Here is a 23,122-nt window from a genome sequence, read left to right on the forward strand (position 1 = left end):
TTCACTGTGAATACTCTTTGTAATCTTTATGTTATTCTAGAATCCACATCACTTCTTCAAAATATCATTTCTGCACATGTGTCCGCTTGTTTCCTGCATCTCTTTGATGAAAAAACTGTCATATGCAGGGCGCAGTCAGAAATGTTAAGCTACACCATATAACTCTACGTCTTTCTGTGTCCTTCATAGGAAAATGGGCTCTGTCAAGCAATACTATCAGACCTGAATCAAGAGGAGCAAGTAGGGTTTATTTGCTAAGTAGAATTTGCCCTTGGCTGTCTTGATGTGAAACAAATCACTTCCTGTGTGCGGCGTCGTGTGCGAGCTGACAGGCTTTATCAGCACGTTTAAGTTCTCTGCTTCCTCCGTGCCTCTGTCAGTCACATGAGACACACAGCTGATTGGTTTCATCGCCAGCGAGCGAACTCATTTGGCGACTGATTAAATGTCAACGGTCGTTCAGTATTTTTACGGCGTCTTTAAAGGCCTCGCCCACTGCTTTCCCTCCTGTGATCTGAGATGTTATCACGACGTCAACGTTGCCATGTTTTGGTTTGTTTCGGTTTTTCGTCACAAAACACAAACCCGGAGTCCTGTGGTGTGCGACGAAGTGGAGCACACTGTGTAGTAACCACGACGCGGAGTCATGGCTCGACATCGCTATCTCTGATCTGACTTTGCCGAGACATTCTCGGTGTTCACTCTGCCAGAAAGCAACTTGTCCTTCGGTGTAAAACTGCAGTCATGGGATTGTCCAAAATAGTAATCCGTTGGGATTACAACAAATGCTTAAAGCAGCAACAACAACAACAACAACAACAAATGACCTAGATCTGACTCATAACGCAATGCACTAGGCGTAAAGAAACAGGTCCACTTTATTTTTAATCCAATACTTTTACAATTAAATCAAAATGATAGATTTTTTTAGTTTCTTTTTTTTTAAGGGTAGTCAAATTTGGAACTTGACTGGATTATTTATTTATATGAAACCTACTTTATTCATTTACACAGAGTCAGTTTAACTTACAATCACTCAAAACCATGACATCTTACTTCTTTGGGGAAAAAAGGTGGTGGTGGTGGGGGGGGGTTAAAATACAGCTTATGGATTCCTGACTTGATATTTAAGTGCTCATTACTTCCCCTTTAAGAGCACGCACGGGTACTCGGGTCTCCTTGCTCCTAATAAGGAGGTGGTACAGTGGGCCCTGCATTTAAAGAGGAGAGAACCGGCTCCTGCAGAAGCAAATTTGAGGACCACTGTAAAGTTGGTAGCAGGAGGACTTCCACTTCCGAGAAACTTTCATAATAAGAGCTCAGAAGTGCTTCTTTTTTTTTTTTTGAAACACTACACTTTAAAATATCCGTGTGCATTTAATTCCTGCACTAACTTTTAACATTTTCACCGCATAACCTGATTGTCATAGCTATACTGAAAGTTAAATATGACGTACTGTATGTGTTTATCGTTCACTTTGAGCCAACTGCCAAGCCACCGCCTTATTTTAAAAAGCAAAATCGCCGGACTTCCGGTGCGCGCTGTGCTTTCTCTGTGACAATTGATGGTCAGAAGTTGAGGGAGGCCCTGTTTCTATTTGGAAAAGCCGTTCACCGCCTGCGACGCAACCAGAGAGCAGAAGCGCAGCGGAGGAGTTTGTGAACGGAGCAGTTCAGAGAAGAGAGGAGAAGAGAGGGAGCAGAGGCACGGAGAGAGAGAGGTGGCGTGTGACAGATACAGGGAGCCGCTATCGAACACAGAGACGCGATTAAATGAGACAGATGCAGTCAAGTGAGTCGCGCTGGGATGAGAATAATCTGACTTTGCACAGGAGCGTCCAGAGAATTACGCACGAAGCGCTTTCTCCCCCCCAGATTTGACCAACTTTTACGCACGGACCCCTGGAGTTGCGTGGTTTTTACTAATGCGCAGAATGGTGCATGACTTTTTACATGAAAGTGTGCTTTTGTAGGGAGAGCTCGTTATGATATGCGTTTAAGAAGACGTGTGGCACGACAGTGGGCGCATCTTTGACGCACGTTCACGAAATATTTTTTTTTGGTTTTAAAACGGAGAGATTTTTGGAATTGCTGCCGGGCCTGACTGGAGCTCCCCACTGACACTGCAGACTGATATTATATTTGGCGTGTGTTGCTGCTGCTGTGGACGCAGTCGCACAGCATAGTAAACATCCACGCACCTGTCCCGCAGCACGACTCACGTCTGCGCTTGAGAGTTTTCAAAACAGCGATGGACACAGTCAGACGTCTCGCCTGCGCGTGAGTCACCGTGAGCAAACACTTGGACCGGCGGCGCGTAAAAAGGCACTGACACATTTGGAGGATATAAAGCAGTGCGCGCGCTGCACCAGCGAACCCAGAGCACGACACCGGGAAGAGGCTCGGTGCTGCCGGGGGATTGGACGCCGAGGTGCTAAATGCCCAGCCGGTCGCTTGCGGCTCCTCAGGCTGGGCGGCGACATGAGGTCCTGGGTCCTGGTGCTGCTGTTGGCTGCGCTGTCAGCGGCTCGTCTGCGGCCCGGCAGCTCTGAGGTAAGATCATCCAGCATGACCGGCGAGGGCAAACTCATAGACATGGGGAGATTTCATTCAATAATCAATGATGCGGCTTAATAATCCTTTGGTGATCATTATAAGGAGGTCAAACAAGGGAAATGGTGTTAATATGAGGAAAGGTATAAACATTTATGGTCATTTACAGCGGATTTTATAGCTACACTATCCGGTTAAGTTGTCTGACAGATGCCTGGTTGTGAGTTCATTCCTCAACTCTCCAATGTTGACAATTTGACATGTGTACATCCCCCTGAGGTGATTCCACCACCTGTGCTGTGGATGTTTCCTACAGTTGAGCTGCAACAAAAAAAAAAAAAAAAACTGAATCTCGTTTCCCCCTCTGTGACTCTGCAGCGTGTGCTCCCCTCTCTGTAGTTTCTTTTCATGCTGTTATTCTCCAGAAGCGTTATACGAAGGAAGAGCCAGAGTGTCAGAGTGAGACAGGGGGATAGAGAGTGAGGGGTGAGAGGGTGAGGCAGGAGGGCCTTGGCTCCTGGCCCAGCGGCAGGAGTTATAAAGCTGGAGCTACAGTAGAATCCATCAGCTCTTTTCACTGTCACACCACAGCATCGATCAGAAATAATAATAATGATAATGCACATTCTGTATGATTAAAGTGGGAACCTGAACTGAACTGAATACACTGTAGAGAGAGATTAGTGTCCATCCTTATTTTTTGTGAAGAAAAATGACAGAAACATTGAACTGCTCCCACAGAAAAGTGGAAATGCTTTGGTTTGGCTTTGTGCAAGTCAGGGGCGTTATAACAGGGTGGTGGGGGGGAACAACGTTTGTACAATGAAGCACACGTATGCTTCGGGGAGTCAGAAGAAGAGAAAGAAGAAAAAGGCACAAGGAGGAGGACAAGAAAAGTAATCGGTTGAGAGGTTTCCAAGACTGGAAGAGCGCAATAGAAATAAAAAACCTTTACCATTTAATTGGTCGGTTGTCAAGTCAATGCCAGCAGCCTGTTTGTCAGACTCGTCTTTATCCAATGTAATGATATTAGTTTGTGGTTTGGTTTGTGTTATGGAGCTCAGGGTGTGTGTGTGTGTGTGTGTTCTTAACCACTCATCTTAATCATACGAAGTATTTCTCAGACGTCCTGCAATCCCCACTTTTATGTTCTTATTTGAGTGTTATTATTACTGATATAGTAATATTTCTCGCTGCGCGTGGGAACACCTGACAGCACGGATGACCTCTACTCACGTGATCGTGACGAGGACGTTCTAGCGACGGCGACAGTGTAACAATAGACCTTTGCCGGGTCAAAGACAGGCTCCTTTGTCCTTTCCTAATTTAAATTGGTCACACTCCCGTCACCGCATCCCCATCATCAAGGGCGCGGACCCAGTGATCGGAGTCCACACAGAGGACACAGGGATTTGGAGTGGGGGGCAAAAATGATGACACAGCAATATTATATCATCATCCTGACTTGTTGTGTTTATCGATATTTAAAAAAAAATACAGCGCTCTAAACACGTCCCCTCCAATTTGACTCACCGGCAGCACTTTACTTCATGACTCCTCACCGTGATGCGTACCACGGGATTAAGAGTAACAGAATGTTTATGTCATATGATTGTCTGTCATATGAACACATTAGTCTTTGCAGAATCGCTCACTGTTGTTACTGTATGTTTGGCATGTGAGATTATTGTCAGTTACTCACCACTAAACAGGGCCGTACTCGTTTATGAGCTGCAGCCAAAGAGTCTAATGTGATTTCAATGGCCATAAATCATGAATATGTACATATATATATATATATATACTGAAACCTTGAAACAATGTGGTTAATATGAGATTAGCAGAGGAATGGTGTTCCACTTGCTCGGACGCTTCACGAGGTCTGAGCATCTCTGCGTTTAGAAAGTTGAAAAGGTCGGGGTCAGATGAGAGCCAACACAACGGGAGGAAGTGATCTTTCACGTGACCTGTGAGCAAGACGCCACCCGGCTGAGACTCGGTGACTCGCCCGTCTTTGGGGGGGGGTGTCACAACACTTTACTGAGTCCAGTGATGGAAGTGATGGTGACATATGTTTTTTGACGTCAACACCTCTGACACATCTGCCACTGGAAAAGACCGCGGCGTAACGCACGCACGCACGCACCGGTTAATCAGCAAAGTCACGGCAGATTGACCTCCCGCGTATTATAATGCAGAGATAATCTGATTGTAGAAAGAAAAGATCATCTTCTATGCCTTGTGCATGCTGCTGCGTCCGTGAGTGAAACTGAACACCAGGTCAGACCTACGTAAACTTACAAAAGCAATTCTTACATCCACACACACACACACAGCTGATTGGTGGATTTTGAGCAGGCTGCTGTCCGGCTGATGTCTCTCTGAGTGAGCTGGGATGATTTGCCGCTGCCCGGCTTGATCCTTTTTACATAAGAACAGCAACTAATCTGCCGCAGGATTTCACTGACTTTGTGTGCGTATTTGTGTATGTGTGTGTGTGTGTGTGTGTGTGTGCACATCTGGATGCCTGCCTGGGTGTAGCTGCGTCATGTGTTAGTGGACATATGTGTGTGTGTGTGTGTGTGTGTAAAGCGAGGGGCTTATGCCCGTGTGCATGCATGTGTGTCAGACAGAAAAGCGCAGTGCCACATTTGTTGTAAGCGTCGCGTGGTGCAGCACGCAAGGAATATTGATTCAATGTGGATGATTAATCACGTGAATAAATGAAGTGATTCCTTAAAAGTTATGGACAATTTAAAAAAAAAATCATCTACTCTCATCACTCACTCCCAGTTGATTATATGATGAGGAGTGATGAGCCTGCAGGTGGCTGCTGGTGGGGCTAGTGACGCTGTTACGAGGCGGGAAATAGAGAGAGGTGGAAGGGAAGGAAGTGTTGCAGTTTACAGTAAATTGAATCCCAGAATTGGAAGGGTGTGTTTGGTATGTGCAGCAGCGAGTGAGGTGTGAATGTGGTGCAGATTTATGGAAGGAAATGCTGAAACGCTGCTTTATTTAAAAGATTTTTTTCCAATCAGTGGTTCCCAAAGACTGGGTCGGGACCCCCAGGTGGGTTGCAAGAGATTTTTTTACAAGAAAATGTCCAAATCTTTTAGTTTAAGATGAACGTGTGTATGGGGCCACCAGGTTGTGCAGTAGTTAGCACTCTTGCATGTTCTCCCCGTGTGTATATATATACTGTAAATATATATATATATATACTGTGTATATATATATTTTTTTATAACACACTGGTATCGGTATCAGTACTCTGTATCGGCCGATACCCACAGCACAAGTATCGGAATCGGTATCGGGAGGAAAAAAATGGTATCGGAACATCTCTAATGCAGAACAAGGATTTCTGCTTTGACTAACTTTTTGATGAGTTGCGGCTATTACGAATCAGTCAGGAAATGAATGGTGAACAGGTGCACGTGCTAATCCCAGCTGACAACTGGGACGAAAGGCGTGGTACACCCTGGACAGGTCGCCAGTCCATCACAGGGCCACATAGAGACAAACAACCGTCCACACTCACGCTTCAATTTAGATGCTAACCCAAAATCTGCATGTCTTTGGACTGTGGGAGGAAAGCGGAGAAAACCCACGCACACATGGGGAGAACATGCAAACTCCATGCAGACAGATCCTTCATCCAACCAGGTGAACCTTGGTCTTCTTGCTGCAAAGCCACCGACTCCTTAATATTGTTTTAGCATAGTTTAAATCAAGTAATCTGGGAGAGAACTGGACTTCTGCACGTCTTTTAGGGTTTGTTTCCAGCCCAAGGGGAATCCGGTCAGTGATCGGAGACTTCGCAGAGAAACAGAGAGGGGCAGCACTCCTGTTGGTTTTTCTACTCCAACTACTCAGCACTCAGGTCCCTTTGGTGGTATGATTGCTATATTATGCAACAACACGCCCGTGCTGCGATCCTAAAATAAGCGGGAAAAGAATATATATGAGGGGAGAAGAGTTAAAGAGATGGAGACATTCTCTACCTGAAGGAAAATGTGTCAACACTCTGCCGTCATCCCCGTGTCTTATATCTGCTGTTCAGCTGTGTGTGTGTGTGTGTGTTTGACAGAGAAATATGTACCATCAAAGCACTGGGAGCATCAAGTTTATGCAGTTGTTGGCCAACCACCTCGTCTTTTCTTTCTTTTTTTTGGTCACAGCACATAAAAGAGTGCGTGTGTTGTGACAGCTCGGCATGATTGTGAGTCACTCGTCAAACACTTGGATTCCCTTACTATTTAATCGCAGTTGTTGTTTTTTTTTTTTTTACCTCCATGTGTTTGTTTCTATTTGCATGTGTGTACATACGTGTGTGTGTGTGTGAGTGAGTGAGTAGGCAACCGGCCCCATAATTACATTCCATTACACTTCACTTTTTCTCCCAAAACATTCCATATAATCCCTTTGCCTTCCAGGCTTCCTTCAAGGCCCCCAAGGCTCCTACAATGTGTGTGTATGCGTGACTTGCTTGTGGATCGTAGACAGTCCTTTCGAGCCAAGATACAGTATGAAACGTGACATCCCATATTATTGAGTGTGTGTGTATTTGTTTGTTTTTGCTTTTCTTTTTTTTTTTTTTTATTTTGGCATAAACGCTGACACAGAGGAACTAAGATTTGAATTGTGGTTAAATTACGGTCAGGCTTAGGCAGTCAATACAGTGTCTGCACAAACCTGTTTTTGTGTGTGTGTGTGTGTGTGTGTGTGCAAATAGCAAAAAGGGAACTTCGTGTCGGATTCATTCCGACTAATTTAGCTCTTCTGCTCAAACTATTATTAGCCTGTTGACCGATCCCTGGATGTTTTTGTGGTTTGTTGTTTGCTGGTGTGAGGGCCAACTTCCTGTCTGTGTGTGTTTCACTCTATAATTTTCTATCTGCTGTTGTGTGTGTGTGTGTGTTTGCATTCAACACTGGAGCTGTAATGATGGCTTTTATCAGAGTGAAAACTCCCCCTTGTATCTGTGCATGGGTGTAGTAAGCAGTTAAGTGGTTAAGCATCTGTGTGTGTGTGTGTGAAGTGGAAAAGATGGGGTGAGTGTGTGAGTGTGTGTGTGTGTGTGTGTTTTCTTAACTAGGTCAGGCAGTGGCTCATGAAAGTCATCCAGGTGTCCTGAGCTGCTGCTGCTGCTGCTGCCCACACAGGAGAGGAGAGAGAGTGAAGGCCAGTGAGTGCATGTACACTCACGGACCACTTTTTTAGGTCCACACCAAATAAAGCATTTGGAGTGGCACCTGCTGTGGTCTCCTGCTGTGCTGTGCATTCAGAGATGGTTCCTGTGCGTACCTTGGTTGTAATGAGTGGTTACTGTCGTTCCATCCTCTTGAGCCAGTCTGGCCACGTTCCTCTGGATATTTTCTCCTCTTTGGACCATCCTCTGTAAACATTAGATGATTGTTGTGCATTAAAAAATCGGCAGTTTAAGAACTACTCAGGCCACCAGACTGTCTGGCACCGAGCACGCCACAAAGTCACTTCATTCACATTGTGGGCGGTTGTGCATCACTGGTGGATCAGGTGGTCTCCCAACTAGAAGGTTGGAGTTTGATCTCCATGATAGAAAAGTCTGTTGTGTTAAAGCAAACTATGCAGGATATTATAACCTGATGGTTAAATGGCCGGAGGATCTATCGATCCATCGATAGATGTTTACGGTGGTGTTATAAAAATATGTACTCCGAAACTGTAGGGGGAGCTCCGTAGACAAAAAGGCGAAAAGCGACCAGACATGCAAAGTTCCGCCTTAAGCTCTCCGAGTGGTCATCGAGACGAGAAAAGCACTGTTCTAACGCTCAGTTTGAACGTAAATGGGTGTTCCTAATAAAGTGGCAGCAGAGCTCTGCATCTACATTGATGATAAAGCATTGGCAGGGTGATGCATAACGTTTTTTACACAAAGTTTATAGCTCCCTAACTTCTGCAGCTAAATTCACCCCATACCTGATTTTGACAAAAATGCAAAAGAAGTGGGCTGAGAGCGGTGAAATCTGACACCGGGTTGCAGTTAAAAAAAAAAAACGTCTTAGTCCCTTACGGTCCCAACTCGACTTGCTTTGACTCCCCTCGCCTGGGCACGGTTCAGGGTTTGTGATGCGGCTCGTCGGCCGTGATCAGCAGATACACCACACCTATTTCCCTGGTAATTGTCGGAGATTGAGCAACATCGTGTCGGACGTTGCGCTCATGCACTGTGATGCACCGATCAGTCGCCGGCCGTCAGACGACGTGACGAATAGTATGAAAATAGCAAAACAACCGCGCTGTGCCCGGGGCGACGCGCGCTAGTGGAAACACACCATTAGAGGAGAGAGTGATGAAAGACAGTTCGATCAGAGAGAGGCAGCTTTTTATCACGACGCGCATCATTTCAATCCTTCACACTAAACTGTGAGGATCTGAAAGGTTTAATTCCACAAGTTATGCCAGCCGTGAACTCTGTAAATGTCTCGAAAAAAACTTTGACAACAGCAGGAATGGGAATCCAGTCACTAACATCCAGCTGAGGGATGAGCACATGACTTCATCACACAGGTAAACAGGACTCTATCACTTCCTTGCTGTGAACTACCCGGAGCTTCTTCCTGCATTTGCATTTTCACATGCAGCCCCTCTGGACAATTTCAGGAACATGTCTGAACTCAAAGTGCAATGTCTGTTGCTTCATTGCAGCGCTCTGTGCGGCGCTCTGTGTCTCACGGGGAGAGATCCGTTCAGAGCGGGAGACTCATTAAAACCCTTGTAAAGTTTTTTTTTTCCTTTTTCGTTTTATCATTGCTGACAGGTTGGCAGAAAGCAGCTTCGAGTTGTTGTGCATTCACATGACGAGCGCGGCGCTGGCACCACATCAAACTATGTGCAGTGATATTCACCTTTTTGTAAACAGCCGGGCCAAACCAATAACCTGAGTCGTGCAACCTCGCTAATTGGAGAATCTCAGTATTTCTATTATTGCACTTTTAAATATTTCACTAAGATGTTTGCTTGTCATGTTTATGAAGAATTCACAATTACTTTATTTTATTTCAATGGAAAGCACTGAGATAACCCACCGCACAATAAATTGTACAACGTGCGTCCAGTACATAATATTTAGGAGGGTTTATTGGCAGAAACGTCATCGTATGTGCTTTAAAATAAATCAAAATAAGCCTTTTAAATGTACGTAAATAATGTCATTTTTTTCTTTACTTCTTACACAGTCATGTTGTTCTTGAAGGCATGTTCTGTAAGAAATAAAAGTAAAAAATGAAAACATAATACACACACATTAACATTCTCTTTGGGAGTAGCAAGGCAGGTTCTGCAGAATGCCTGTCACTGTGCAGCATCCCCGGTGCCAGGTTCTGTTGAGCCTGAGGCCTCCGAGCAACAGGTATCCTCCTTTTCTCCTCCCTCAGCTGCCACTCTCGAAAGTCATGTGGCGTGTGCTCCTCTCGCGACGCTTCCGAGTCTTTACAAATTCACTACGCAAAACAAAGGAAGAATGACATCCGATACGGTGTGCGAGGGAAAGTGCGCGGAAAAGCGATGGGAAGTGAGGGCCGGAGTCCTCTGTTTGTCGCAGTCTGCTGTCTCACCAGTAGATGTCACTAATTCTTCCATGCTGGACCTTAAATGCTGCAGGTCAAACCTTTGATACAGTAGGTGCTTCAGTGAGGTCACGTGAGGTCGTGTCAGGATCATTTTTTATTTATTACTTTTTTATTTTTAATAGTAAATATTATATGTATATACATATATCTGTATAATAATAGGATAATAACAGGTTGATTGTCTTTTTTTCCTTTTCCCTGGCATCTGAGGTAACACTCCTTAATTTGGTTTGGCATCATCATCTTTGGCAAAAAACAAAGCCTGACACAGAACACTGAGTGCTCTGCCTTTGATCTCAATAAAGAAACCTTAAAAAAACAAACAAAACAGATGGATCCGTCATGAATTCCCACAGAGGCATTCATTAAAAAGTTTGATCCTTTCCTGTGTGATAATAAAAGAGTTACTTGTAATGTTTTATGATTGAATGTAAGAATACAATATGAATAAGAGAGAGGGAGGGAGCTAGGGAGGCACTAATTTCCTCTCTCACCATGGGAGCAGCTGTGGTGTTTGTGGGTAAACAGACGCGGAGAGAGTGACAACAGCGACAACAAACACCAATCACAACCATCATTTCCTCTGCAGGAGGAAGCAAAACTAGAGCAGAGTTGTTGCCTGGAGATGGAGGACTCAGATATTCTAATTATCTCTCTCTCTCACTCTTTCATCTGTAACTGCAGCGACTAACTTTTCATATCCACAAATGACAAGAGGTGCATTCACACAACCGTCACATGAGTGCACGCAACGGACGATTAAGATTAATCAGCGTGACACAACTCAAAAATAGTCAAATAAAATCACCAAACGTTGAGCACTGCAGCCTATTTATTTTCCTCCATCTGGTAAAATGTAACACTCATGGTCTCCGTCTACAAAAATAAACCTTCGAATAAAAAATAAAGTGACTTGTGACTCAGCAACATGTTCAAGTTTTTGAGAACAAAAATGTGTAATAACTTTAACCTTTTAATGAAATAATAATACCCTGATGCAGATTGTTTAAAAAACGGCAAATACTACTTCTACTAAATAATATTAAATAGATGTTTTCAAATTGATGGGCAGCCACATGATGGCGCAGTGGCTAGCTATGTTGCCTCACACTGAGCATGTTCTCCCTGTGTGTGTGTCTGTTGCTTTTCTAGTTTCCTCCCAGTCCAAAAATGAAATGAAAAAATGAAAAGTGAATGTGGAGGATAAAGTGGTAGACAATGAATGAATGAATGGATGAATGAATGATGATGCATAAGGGCTTCATGTATATACTGTACCAGTCATCTAAAGTCATTTGGTAGCCACAGTAGCCCCAGGTTAATTAATGTAAGGGCTCTGGGACACTTTGACACACATGCCACACAATGTGCAGCAGTGCAGACCCTGGAATACTTGCGTGCCAGGGTCCTGTAGTACCCTACTTCACCACCGGGTGGCGAGAACAATGCTACAGCCCGTTGTGGCGTATTTCCACCGGCTCTACTCGCCTCGGCACGGCACGACACAATTAGGTTGCTTCTCCACTACAAAAAAAACTACACAAATTACACATACACAGACAGATTAAGCCATGTTTTTAGGATTGTTTAAGTGATCTACAGTTTGGCGCTGTTCCGCTTGATTTGTGTGTGGGACGTCGCTTGCTGTGATGGCAGTCTGACCAATCATCACAAAGTACCTACTTTGTGAACTTTTGGAACCTCGCCGGAGCAGGTACTGAAAATAGTTCCTGGTACCAGGTACTATGCTAGTGGAGACGCTACTTAAACCGTGCCATTGGACACGGTTCACAGCTAAAAGGTCCATTGGGCAGGGGAGTCGGGGTGTCATGGTGTTTGAGGGTCGCCAGGTCGTGGCTCGGATGACTGTCCTTCTGTTGTCAAAATGTTTTTTCTGCTTAGTGAGTGGGGCTTAATACTCCGCCTACTCAGTTCAACCCAAAGGATTGTTTCTAAAAGTAGGAAACAACAACAAGAATCTAACAGTGTGTCCGTGTCTCTCTCTCCACAGGGCGATCCTCTCCCTCCGTCGCTGGTCGACTTGGTGAGGAACTCACCCATCTCCTCCGTCGACGACTTGAAGCTGCTGCTGGAGCAGGAGACCAATGCAATAGGTACCAGTGATCTGTCACGCAGACACACACACACACACACACACACAGACGACACTAATTACAAAGACGTGGAGGAGGGAGAGGAATGCGGTTTCATAGCGAATCATGCTATGCACCGTGCTAAGGCAATATTTACCAGAGACAGCAGCAAGACTGATGTGTCAGCTTGATGTGTGTGTGTGTGTGAGAGGAGCCATGACCTTGTGTGTCAGACAATTCGAGACAGAGAGAGAGAGAGAGAGGGAGAAACTTCCAACCCAAGGTCACTCAATTGTTCTTCTGCTCTGGATTCCTCTCCTGGCTCTAAATTATGTATGTGTGTGTGTGTGTGTGTCAGACACCCTTCTCCTCCACCTCAACCCCCCCCCGCCATCTCCTACCCCAAACAGAGTCCAAACAAACTTGCTTGCACAGTCAGACACATGGGCATGCAGTTTGGCGGCTGATTAAAAAGTTAATGAGAAGCTTATCCTTCCCTCTTATCCTGAGAAAATGAGTCACGCATACATATATTAATGGGTTGTCCTTTGATCACACCCCAGTGCAAAAAGAACACGGTGACACAGAGAAGAAGACTGTCTGAGTCAAACTGTATGCTTGCGTTTGGAATCAAACTCAAGTTTCTCAAAAGGCAGATCATGGCGCTTCGCTTTTGGTTGCCTATTGTCTAAGAGTTTCCGCTATTGTTCTCGTTTTGTTGCGTGTTTTTAGGCATATGACATTATGTCGACGACAGCTGGGAGACAGACTGCCACGGCTTCTATCCATATCCACTCTGCACCGTCCTCAGGACAAAATGTGTTGATTTATGGCCACTTACTTGCAAAACTAATGATGGGGTCTCATCAGCCTCAGTGTTTTTGGTGCCAGTCAGCAAACGTTAACATGCCTGCAGCGTCGAAGGAGCTGCAGAAGGACCTGGAGCTTAGAAAGTTAATCTCACGAGTGCTTTTTGACTCATTATGAAAGACCTGGAGGCAGATTCCCTTAAATGTGACTGTTTCTGATTGAACTAGTTATGAAAGTTGTGATCGACTTCAAAGGCTTTTGGGTTTGTTTTTTCTTTTGTTGTCTGCGACTTGCGGTGTTTAATTTGTGCTGCCGCCTGACTTGACCTCCTGAAAAAAAAAAAAAGAAAGAAAAGAAAAAGAAAAAGAAAGAGGTTCCGTGCTAATACAACTAAATGAAACATGCCGAAGAGGTGACACACGACTTATGTGTTCCTGGAGGTTCCTGTTTGTTCACTGCTGTGCAGACACTGCAGGAGAACACTGACATTTTCTAAGGACACATGTACTCTCACTCAGAGCCGCTGTTGAGTCATAATGAGCACTCCTGCATGAAAAAACATGGTTGACACTAGGAGAATGTTATTCTCATTGCTTTGGATTAAACAGTTCCTTTGTGCCTTATATCCTTGTCTTTTTTTCACTCACTGAACAATTTTTCTGACAATTCTACAGCCATAAAATCCAAATAAATCCAAGCGGCCTGATTATCACAAACGGTCATGAGAGGGTTAAAACCAGTGGAAGATCAGCTTCAATTGATCCGATTGGGTAAATGTGGCAAGGTCGTCACTCCCAGGGACGCTCAGTGTCAGTGGAGCAGCAACTTCCACCGTTTCATTGACATTGTCCAGTCAGTTTAACATCATAATCACAAGTTTAGGCCAGAAAGTTGTCAAATTAGCCCTAAGATGATGAATACTAGCTAATTAATTGGCTAGTTTCAGCACAGTAGCAATGTGCAATAAAAACAGGAAGACTTATGTGTTTCTAGGAAACTACGAGACTGTTTTTTTCTGAAGCCAGCAGTTAATAATGACCAAAAGCACTCTGCACCAGGGATATAATTAGGCTACAGAATGAAATGACAGCATGCGCAAACACAGTCACAGAGCCACACACAAGTTATATTTAACAGCTCATATCTCTCCTCAACAGTATTCTTGACAATGGCAAGACAAATTGTGGCAGAAAATAGCCCAATTGTTTTAGGGAGAGGAGGAGAAAAAAAAAAATGTCTTCCTCTGTGCAGTGAACAATGAGCTTGGCTCAAAACTGCCCTAAAAAGCCTCACATGTTTTATAGATGTCTATCATCACTCATAAAAGGGTTAGGGTGCTGAGTGAGTGGTAGATTTCGAAATAAAAGTGACTATATGACCTATTTTTATCTCATTCCCTCTCTTTATTTCTCCCTCTTTCTCACCTTTTTCCCTGCAGAAGAGGAAGAAGATGAGCACGATATTCTCACAAACCACACCCATGGCAGATACACTAGAAGTCTTGGTAGGTTTCCACATCTATTTGTGGTTTGTTTGTGTCTTTCTAAATGTCTGTCTCCCAGCACATTCTACACCCTTCCTGCCAATCATCGCCCCCCCCTGCCTTACTTCTCTGTCTCTGAACAGTGGAAGCGCAGCCAGCGGAGCCGGCAAGCTGTAAAGTTCGGACAGAGGTGATGGAGGTGACCAGGTCCATGCTGGACCGCCGCAACGCCAATTTCCTGCTGTGGCCGTCCTGCGTTGAGGTGCAGAGATGTTCTGGCTGCTGCAACACAAGGTTCCAGCAGTGCGTCCCCATGGTCACGTCCAGCAGATATCTGCAGGTACACATTACGTATAGCTACCATCTCAAAAGAGTATGGAAATGATGGAAAAGTTCGAGGAATCGTTTGGTCCATAAAATGTCAGAAAACATAAACAGTGTTTGTCAAACCAAGAAATTGATGATGTTCTCAAATGTCTTGTTTTGTCCACAAACCAAAATGATTGCGTTTTAATGATTTCTTTGTTATCTGGAGCAAAGAAACAGAGAATACATTCACATTTAAGAAGATAAAGCCATCAGAAATCTTGTTTTAATCATGAAAAAAGCTTCAAACCGATTCATCGATTATCAAAATAGTTGACCATTAATTTAGTAATGGATTAATAACTCAATAAATAAATGTTTTTAATTTTCAGTTTTGAATTGCTGCAAAATATGTATGATAGATTTTAACTATACTGTACGTATAAGTAATAAAACAAAACCAATTATGTCTTGCTTTTGTTTATCTGACCTAGTATAGCAGGTAATATTTATCTATCTATCAGTTAGCTTAAAGTTATGTATCAGTTAGCTTAAAGTTATGTATCAGTTAGCTTAAAGTTATCTATCAGTTAGCTAAAAGTTATCTATCTATCTATCTAGCAATATTGTGTCATTTTATGTGACATTTAATTTCTGTTGATGGATGCTAACACATTTTGAGAGAGAAACCTTTCAAATGTTACATGGGGTTCAGCTGTAATAACCAAACATGTGTTGAAAGATCATTTAGAAATAAAGTGACATGGACTGATTATTTATTTACACTGAACATTTTTCTCCCATGTTCACATGAGAACAATAACACATAATGGGAGTTGTATATCCTAGCGTTGCTAGTGTGTTGATCAGAATCGTAGTTCAACGGTTCACCACTTCCTATCAACCTGGCTTTCAAAATAAGAGCCATGACTTTTTTTCCTACCTCTTATATCAACCTTTTGCCATAAAGCTTAACAATGAAAATAACTTGCATTCGTTGTTCGTGTAAAAATTTATTTTTATATTTTTCATTCTACTACTTAACTCTTAACTCTCTTATTTTTAGTGTACATTAGCGGTAACAGGAAGTAGTCACACTTTTCCACATGTGCAGAACAAAATCAGACTGGCAGTAAAGATAGCTTACTGTCGTTTCTAATTATAAAAATGAAATACACATTTTCATGTCATTACCCAACTGTCGTACTACATTAGCAGTAACAGGGAGTAGTCAAACGTGAACAAATCAGGTAATGCGGTGCTCGAGCATGAGTGTGTCAGCCGTGCTGACAGGACATAGACCAAGAAAACCGACATGTAACATGATGTAAGCGTTAAAATGAGAACTTTCAAACTTCACTTGTCATCAAAGCTTGGAGTTATCAAGATGTGAATGTGATGAGGGAGCGTTCAAACGTGCTTGCGTACATGGTCGAGCGGTTGCAACTGTTCTCAAAAGAAACATCTGACCTACTGCTAAAGTGCAATGCTACTTTCTGCTGCTCAAGACATCAGGGCTCGACTGTAAACGTACAAAGATAGTTTTAGTTTCCTGACGTCTGAATGTTGAAAGCTGCAAGGTTTATTGGCAGGGTTTGAATAAGTGGATAATTGCTTTGAGAGGAGTAATCGTTTTCGTCGTAGCCTGGTACGAGCAAGTGCGTCGCTTGACAAAGGCCGTCATCTTGAAGCGGCCTGGATGGATATGCCTTTTGCATTTTGGAAAGGAAACTCACCATGTAAACAAAGACCCATATCCGCCCGCATAAATTCAATAAATACACCCTATGAAGAAGAAGGAGGAAATGACAGCGAGAGAGTGGAAGAGTGAATAGAGTTGTTTACATCCTCTCTGGTATGTGAAGGCCACCAGACATGCTTTAGAAAGGGAGGGGTGAGTGGAGGTGTTCTCTAGTTGTCACACACTGCAGTCTCATCTGTAGATGTCACTATATTTCCTTTACACTGAACCTTGAAGTGAAACAAAAAAGTCAGAATAATTAGTTGGAGTTCCCGGCTTATACTTAAAATGTCCTTCTCTTTGTGTCTTTTCCAGGTGATAAAGATCCAGTACATTAATAAAAAAGCCCACTATGAAAAAGCCATAATCTCCGTGGAAGACCATGTCACCTGCAGGTGCCAGTCCTCTTCGTCCTCTTCATCGTCCTCGTCCCTTCCCGTCACCCACCCCAATCCTCCTCAACCTGCACCACAACAGACTCCACCGTCTTCCCACCTGCCCCTTCCCCGCACCGTTCACCCTGCTCCACCCAAGACTCACACCTCCAAGGCCGACCTCCATCGCCACGACGACCTGAAGCACAACCAGCAGCGCTACCGTCCGGAGGAGCGCGACCCGGTGGCCAGGCAGTGGCAACAAGGCAGCTACACTCAGCTGGTGCACTGGACGCAACCTCGGGCGACCACGCACGTACAGTCAGGTGTGCACCAACCCGTCGCCGGGGTGCTTGGGTCCGTCGGCAGCTGGCCATCTGAGGCAAGGGGGGAGCACAGTGTCATGGGAAGTAAGCAGCAGGTCGGGCATGGGAGTGGCTATGACGGGAGCAAGGAGGAAGGCAGCGTGCACGCGGCAAGCAGCGGCGGCGAGGTGCATCATCCTGACCACGCCCAGAGGCAGCAGCAGGCGGTGCAGCATCAACAGAGACAGCAGTACCAGTATCATCACCAGCAGTATAACCACGGAAGAGCGGAGGACCAGGAGCTGAGGACGCAGTATCGACTCAACGGCCCCCAATCAGACAGTGCCTCCCCACCCAGCATCCCGACCCAGCCGCCCACATCAGAACAATACCCCACCCTCCCTCTGACCACACGCCAGAGAGACTCAGTGACCAGCCAGAAAAATACAGAGGTCACGACTCACACACAGACTTTGACTGAAGAAGTCATTCAAAAAGGAGCGGGCGAGAGAGAGGAAAGTGGCTCGACTGTTAGCGGGGACTCGACTGCGGCCGAGCGCCCCAGTGAAGGGAAGGAAACAGACTCTAAGTTGACCATAGATGGTGGTCCTTTTACAGAGGAGGAGAGGAGACAGAAACTTCTAGAGATGGTACAGAGCGACCCGGATAAACAGACTCATCTCCATCCACAAAGACCAAAGCCGACAGGTATGACCGAGTACAGCTGGGTGAGAATGTGTGCCTCCTGATTATATGACAGTTCAAAGGAACCAGCAATGCTGCGAAGTTACTCCCTTAATGTAACTTGTTGAACGGGGTTCGTTTGCTTTGTTCAAAACGACTCTTTAAATTAGACGTTGTGCACATAAAGCCGGAGTAACGCCAGGTTTTGCCTCAAGCTATAACACGGCACACTTATTATATATTATTTTATTTTCGATTCATACATAAATGGCATATTTAATTACAGTTAGTTACAAGTTTATGTGTCTGAAAACACACGAATGCTGGTAAGGGTTTATTTATACAGTATTGAGGAGTACAATGATGTTAGCAAAGCTACAACAAGCAGTAATCTCCTCTTAGAGTAAAGCCCCAATTACACTTCGTAATAATGCAAACATGTGTCGTTGTGACTCATATGTCAGTTGGGCCTTTGTGTTCAGTGCATGCAGATGTCTTGGCACAGTTCATCTTTGTTGCTCTGGGCCAAAAATAACATGTCGACTCGCAATGCAGAACACATTCAAGGAGGGGTAACCTAACCATGAGTGTTCTGCGGCAGTCCCTGTCTATTGCCTTTTAAACGTGTCACGCATGAGGGAATCGCTGTGCACGGACACATGACTGAGCTGCATGTCCACGTGTGTCCTGCTATTCTTCCTCAGCCACCAGAGACTTCCCACTGCTCTGAGTTTCACTCAAACCTGCAGGCTTTGTCGTGCAGGACCTTCAAGGTTATCAGGTGCCCTTCAGAGCGCAGTTAGAGCCACGACAGGAGCTCCACGCCCTGTTTTTATTCCTCACTGGTGCTCGATAACTCCATAATATCATTTTTGTATTTTTACCCCTCTGGGCTGTCGTGAGACGTATCATGTTTTTGTGTTTTCTGTCCGCACATGCGTTTGTCCGTGCCGCTTCTTCAAATTTGGCACAAAGGATCATTTGAACTTGAGGATTCATTGTTTAGATGTTGGCCTTACAAAACAATGTCTTTAAAGGTCGAGTGTGTAACATTTAGGAGGATTTATTGACCCGAAATGTTACTGGAATGGAAATGAATGAATCTACTACCCATAAGTGTGTTTGTATACATGTATAATCACATGTTTGGGTTTTATAGCTTTTACATGTACTCAAAGGTTAAAGTTTAACCAAAGAAACACCAGAGAAAGGGTGAGAAAGTAGAAGAGTGGATAGAATGTTTACATCCTTTCTGGTATGTGTAGGCCACCGTAGTTTTCTGGTGCACTTGGGAAAGGGACGGGTGTGTTTGTGTGTGTGTGGAGGAGTCCTCCATCTGTTGTAGTCTCACATTAGATGTCACACATTTTCACACACTGGACCTTTAAGCCAACATGTGCAATTGTGGTTTCATATATGATCTTTTTTGTTCTTTTTCTTCTTCTCTGTGTTGTTCTTGGTTGATGGTTTTACAAGTGGCTGTATGTTTTAATATTATCGCTTTTCCCACATGTATCCAATTAAACTACTGGGTTAACTGTCACCATAATGAATATGACGAAAAAAATGACACTCACTGTGTATGGTGACACAATCCTAAATTTTGGTTGTCAGAGTTAGATATGCCTGGTTTGCATATCAGTCTGGTGATCAAACTTCCTCTTTTATTGTGCTATTGTCAGATGTTCGAATAATGTTTTGGGCAGACACTCTTTCATTCTTTGAATTGCAAATCTGTCACACATGAGATCTCAATGCAAGTCTTTTCAGGATTTCCCTGAAATGTGAGCTCAAATTTCACATCCTCCATCGTCTTTTTTTTCTCTCTCTCCGTCTCACAGCACAGTCCACTGGGGCTCCCAGCTCGGCCTCTGCACACCAGGCCCCGTTACGCCCGGCCTCGCGTCGCCGCAGCAGGAGGAAACACCGCAAACGCATCAGCAAAGCAGCCATCAGAGCAATGATCATGTAAGGATGCAGGTAAGAACCAGCATGAGGGAAGACGTTTTGTATGTGACAGTGTAGAGTGAGTGACACATTTATTGGATGTGTCCTGGTAGCCACAGCACAGATAGACTTATTTATTAATCGATAAATAACTCATACTGTGGTTTTTCAGTTGCGTAATAAGCACATTAATCATTTTATTCAGGCCAAGTGTAATGACTGGCTAACATACCTGCCTGTCACTAACCAACTAACCGGCGCATGGGCAGGGCTTTGTTAAAAGTTAGTGAATGAGTCATTGAAAAATGGCAGAGAAATAAATTCCCACTTCCACTACAGACAATGACTTGTAGTGTTTTTGGGGGGTGGAGCCTTGGCGAGAGGGTTGGAGTGGCAGGAGTGGGTGAAATGTATTGGCTGCATTTGTTCTTTTCAAAACTTACAGACTAAATATTTAAACAAATATAGAGAAATATGTACATGACTGAGGAGTTCTACGTGAAACAGCTGCATCCCGTTGACATCGTCTGCCCTTTTCTTGGCTTAATTTAACCATAAAGGGACAGAAAAAAAATCCTGTTTTGCCCATTTTTCCAGAATAACTTTCAATACCTGGCAGTTATTTACAATGCACTGCATGCTAAAATGGTGTATTAACAATTTAAAATGAAGAAAAAGTAATGTTTTATTTAAAAAAAAAAAACCTAAAAAAAACCCCACTGTAGTTGTTAAATTTGAGTTTTTGTCTCAATGTCCAAAAAATGGAAACTATGTACAGGCGTTTTTCCAACTTTTTCCCTCTCTGGCAACAAAGACGCTGATCTGTCGGCTTCCTGCAACAGCGCAAGTGAAATTACCGTCAATAACTTTGACGTGCAACTTCTCAGCTTTCAGAAACCGTTGGAAGTTTTCGGATAAAGATGTAAATGCACTTCCGCCAAGGTGTCGGGCAGTTAAAGGGTTAAGAGTGGTACGAGACAATGGCATAGTCGTTATTTCTCAGATTCTTCAGCTTCTGCTGATTTATTTCAATAGATTTCCTCTTGGTATAGGAAACAATGGAGGTACAAGCACAGTAGGAAAAACTGAGAACCAGCGATCAATGATGGAAGACACAATAGAAGAAAAAAAAACACAACACTAATGTTATATCCTTATCCATTTTCTGTAGGAGCTGGTAAAGCTAAAGGAAGACTCCGTCCAGGCCTCCAGAGAGACAGAGAAGATGTGAAGAAAAGCCCGGGAACCAGCAGAGGTGAAGGACACCGCTGCTGTTTTCTGTGGACACCTTCAGAGAAAGTAAACTTCCCTGCTGCGGAGCTGCCGGCTTCATGGATTCGAGAGAAAGACGTGCAATCTTATGAACTCCTCTGGACTGGAAGATGTTTGTCACACTAAACACTGGATTGAAACTGTATGAACCACAAATCCTGTCCACGTGGGGATCGATGGACGTTTCTCCAAAAGCTCAAAGCTGAACTGACCGCGCGCCTTCGCAGTGGGCAGCCGTTGTTTGGCTGCTTTGTTCAGCGCAACTACTGATTGACAAATGACTACATGTTATGGAGCTCAAGGAGCTGAAGAAGCAACGACGTGGAGAACTGGATTTCTACACTGGGACGATAACTGGAAACTGAGGGAGCAGCACAGGCCTCCACGCTTAACATTACTGTTATCTAACTACGACACTGGAGTAGCCATACACTGATCATACTACACTGACTTTAGAGACGTGCCCTGCCGTGTACTGTAGAAAATATCAATAACCCGCTCATTTTGTACTACTGCCAGATCCAAATGGAATAACAAAAAGAAAAATAAAGAAATGCCTGCCTAGATAACGTGCTATGAATATACACATTAAAGCAAATCTTAAAGACCTGGCTTTTAGAGGTTGCTGTGAGCCAGTTATAGTAAAACACTGAACGTATAAATGCTTTTAGAGAAATGATATCCCGGGGGACAAAGAGAATCTTTATTTCTTAACTTATTTAAAAATAAACAAATGGCGGATTGAAAGTCCTCCACTTCTCAAGTGTAATTATTGTTGCAAACATGTCTCAGATTATAATTATTGGTTGTACAACTGTTACTGTCATGAATGTTATTTTTAATATAAAATAAAAATGTTCAAGTCAATCACAGCAGTCTTCTTTTATTTCAGGTTGAGTACGCATGCGTGTACATTATGGGCGCGCACGACTGCCTCAGTGGGAAATTTGATATGTATCTGGAGACACGGACTAAGATGTGCTTCAGGGAAGACAATTTTTATGGTGAAATGATTTAATGCGATACAGTTTGTGGTTTATGTAGACATTCAGTGCTAACTCACGCAGAGTGAGACAAAAGAACACTTGATGCTTATCATGTATAAACAAACATTTCTGCCATTGTCAATAGAAAGTGAAGTCACACCCATGGCCAGGTGTCGCACTTGGGTAGTTGTGTGGGAAATGTGAAAAAACAAAAAACAACAAAATCTATTGCAATTTCGCTGATGACATAAATCGGAGCAAAAGTACAAAAGGAGATGGAAAAAGTACTTTATACTACCATATAGGATGATTAATATCTTAACAAAAGAGCATTTTTCATAGGCAAATCATGCTCTGCATATCATTTAATTGCATCTTTTCCTCCTCTGTGTGAGGACATTTTGGCCAGTCCTTTCAAATAAAAGAGACCTTTGTGACTTTTATGACTAGGATTTAGGGTTAGGATCAGAGTACCTCTATAGTGAGCCAGAGCTTCTAAAATTTCAAGAATTCGGTTTAGGTTGGGGCTCCAACATGTCATTGAGTGAATTTTTTTTTTTTTGTGAAGGTAATTGTGGACGTGTTTTAATGTTGACAACCCATTTTGGCCATTCCTTCTAAATTTAAAGGGCTTTTTGACAGTTAAGACTTAAGGGTTATGTAAGGGTTAAAACACACAAAGGGTTATGGTTAGCTTATGAGTAAAGTAAGGATGGTGGTTACAGGTTTAATTGTGTCAGTTAAGGTTATGGGAAAGGGCCAGTTGCCAGATCTGGCCTGCAAACCAGCTCGATCTGATCTGGCCCGTGATGTCCTCACGTTACCTTGAGTTGACTCTTGGCTCAGGCCAAGTGGCAGATTAGAGTTGTGATGACAGAATGTCTTGTCTAAACTTGTAACTTGATACTATTGTTGTGTATCTGCTCCTGGTCTGTTTCTTCTGTCTCTACCACAC

The 23,122-nt window shown here is 43.7% G+C and overlaps 1 protein-coding gene across 2 annotated transcripts; it reads left to right on the forward strand.

Moving 5' to 3' along the window:
* The first annotated feature begins 1,624 nt into the window (after nucleotides 1-1,624).
* On the forward strand, nucleotides 1,625-22,048 carry si:ch211-79m20.1 (bromodomain-containing protein 4). Of its 2 annotated transcripts, none has more exons than XM_044028970.1 (7): nucleotides 1,625-2,553; nucleotides 12,178-12,280; nucleotides 14,508-14,573; nucleotides 14,696-14,892; nucleotides 16,915-17,986; nucleotides 19,804-19,942; nucleotides 21,081-22,048. In XM_044028970.1, the coding sequence occupies exons 1-6, from the start codon at nucleotides 2,482-2,484 to the stop codon at nucleotides 19,932-19,934; spliced, it is 1,641 nt and encodes a 546-aa protein (XP_043884905.1). In that variant the 5' UTR covers nucleotides 1,625-2,481; the 3' UTR covers nucleotides 19,935-19,942; nucleotides 21,081-22,048. The 2 variants fall into 2 exon arrangements, with proteins under 2 accessions (XP_043884905.1, XP_043884904.1); XM_044028969.1 differs by having other exon boundaries at nucleotides 19,804-19,930.
* The last annotated feature ends 1,074 nt before the right edge of the window (nucleotides 22,049-23,122 follow it).

The sequence above is a fragment of the Solea senegalensis genome, linkage group LG6, assembly GCF_019176455.1.
Source record: "Solea senegalensis isolate Sse05_10M linkage group LG6, IFAPA_SoseM_1, whole genome shotgun sequence".
Lineage (NCBI taxonomy): Eukaryota > Metazoa > Chordata > Actinopteri > Pleuronectiformes > Soleidae > Solea > Solea senegalensis.

Coding starts and splice junctions, on each gene's coding strand:
- si:ch211-79m20.1 (XM_044028969.1), top strand. CDS start 2,482: ATGAGGTCCTGGGTCCTGGTGCTGCTGTTGGCTGCGCTGTCAGCGGCT. Junction 14,574..14,695: donor CAGATACACTAGAAGTCTTG/GTAGGTTTCCAC, acceptor GTCTCTGAACAG/TGGAAGCGCAGCCAGCGGAG. Junction 14,893..16,914: donor CGTCCAGCAGATATCTGCAG/GTACACATTACG, acceptor TGTCTTTTCCAG/GTGATAAAGATCCAGTACAT.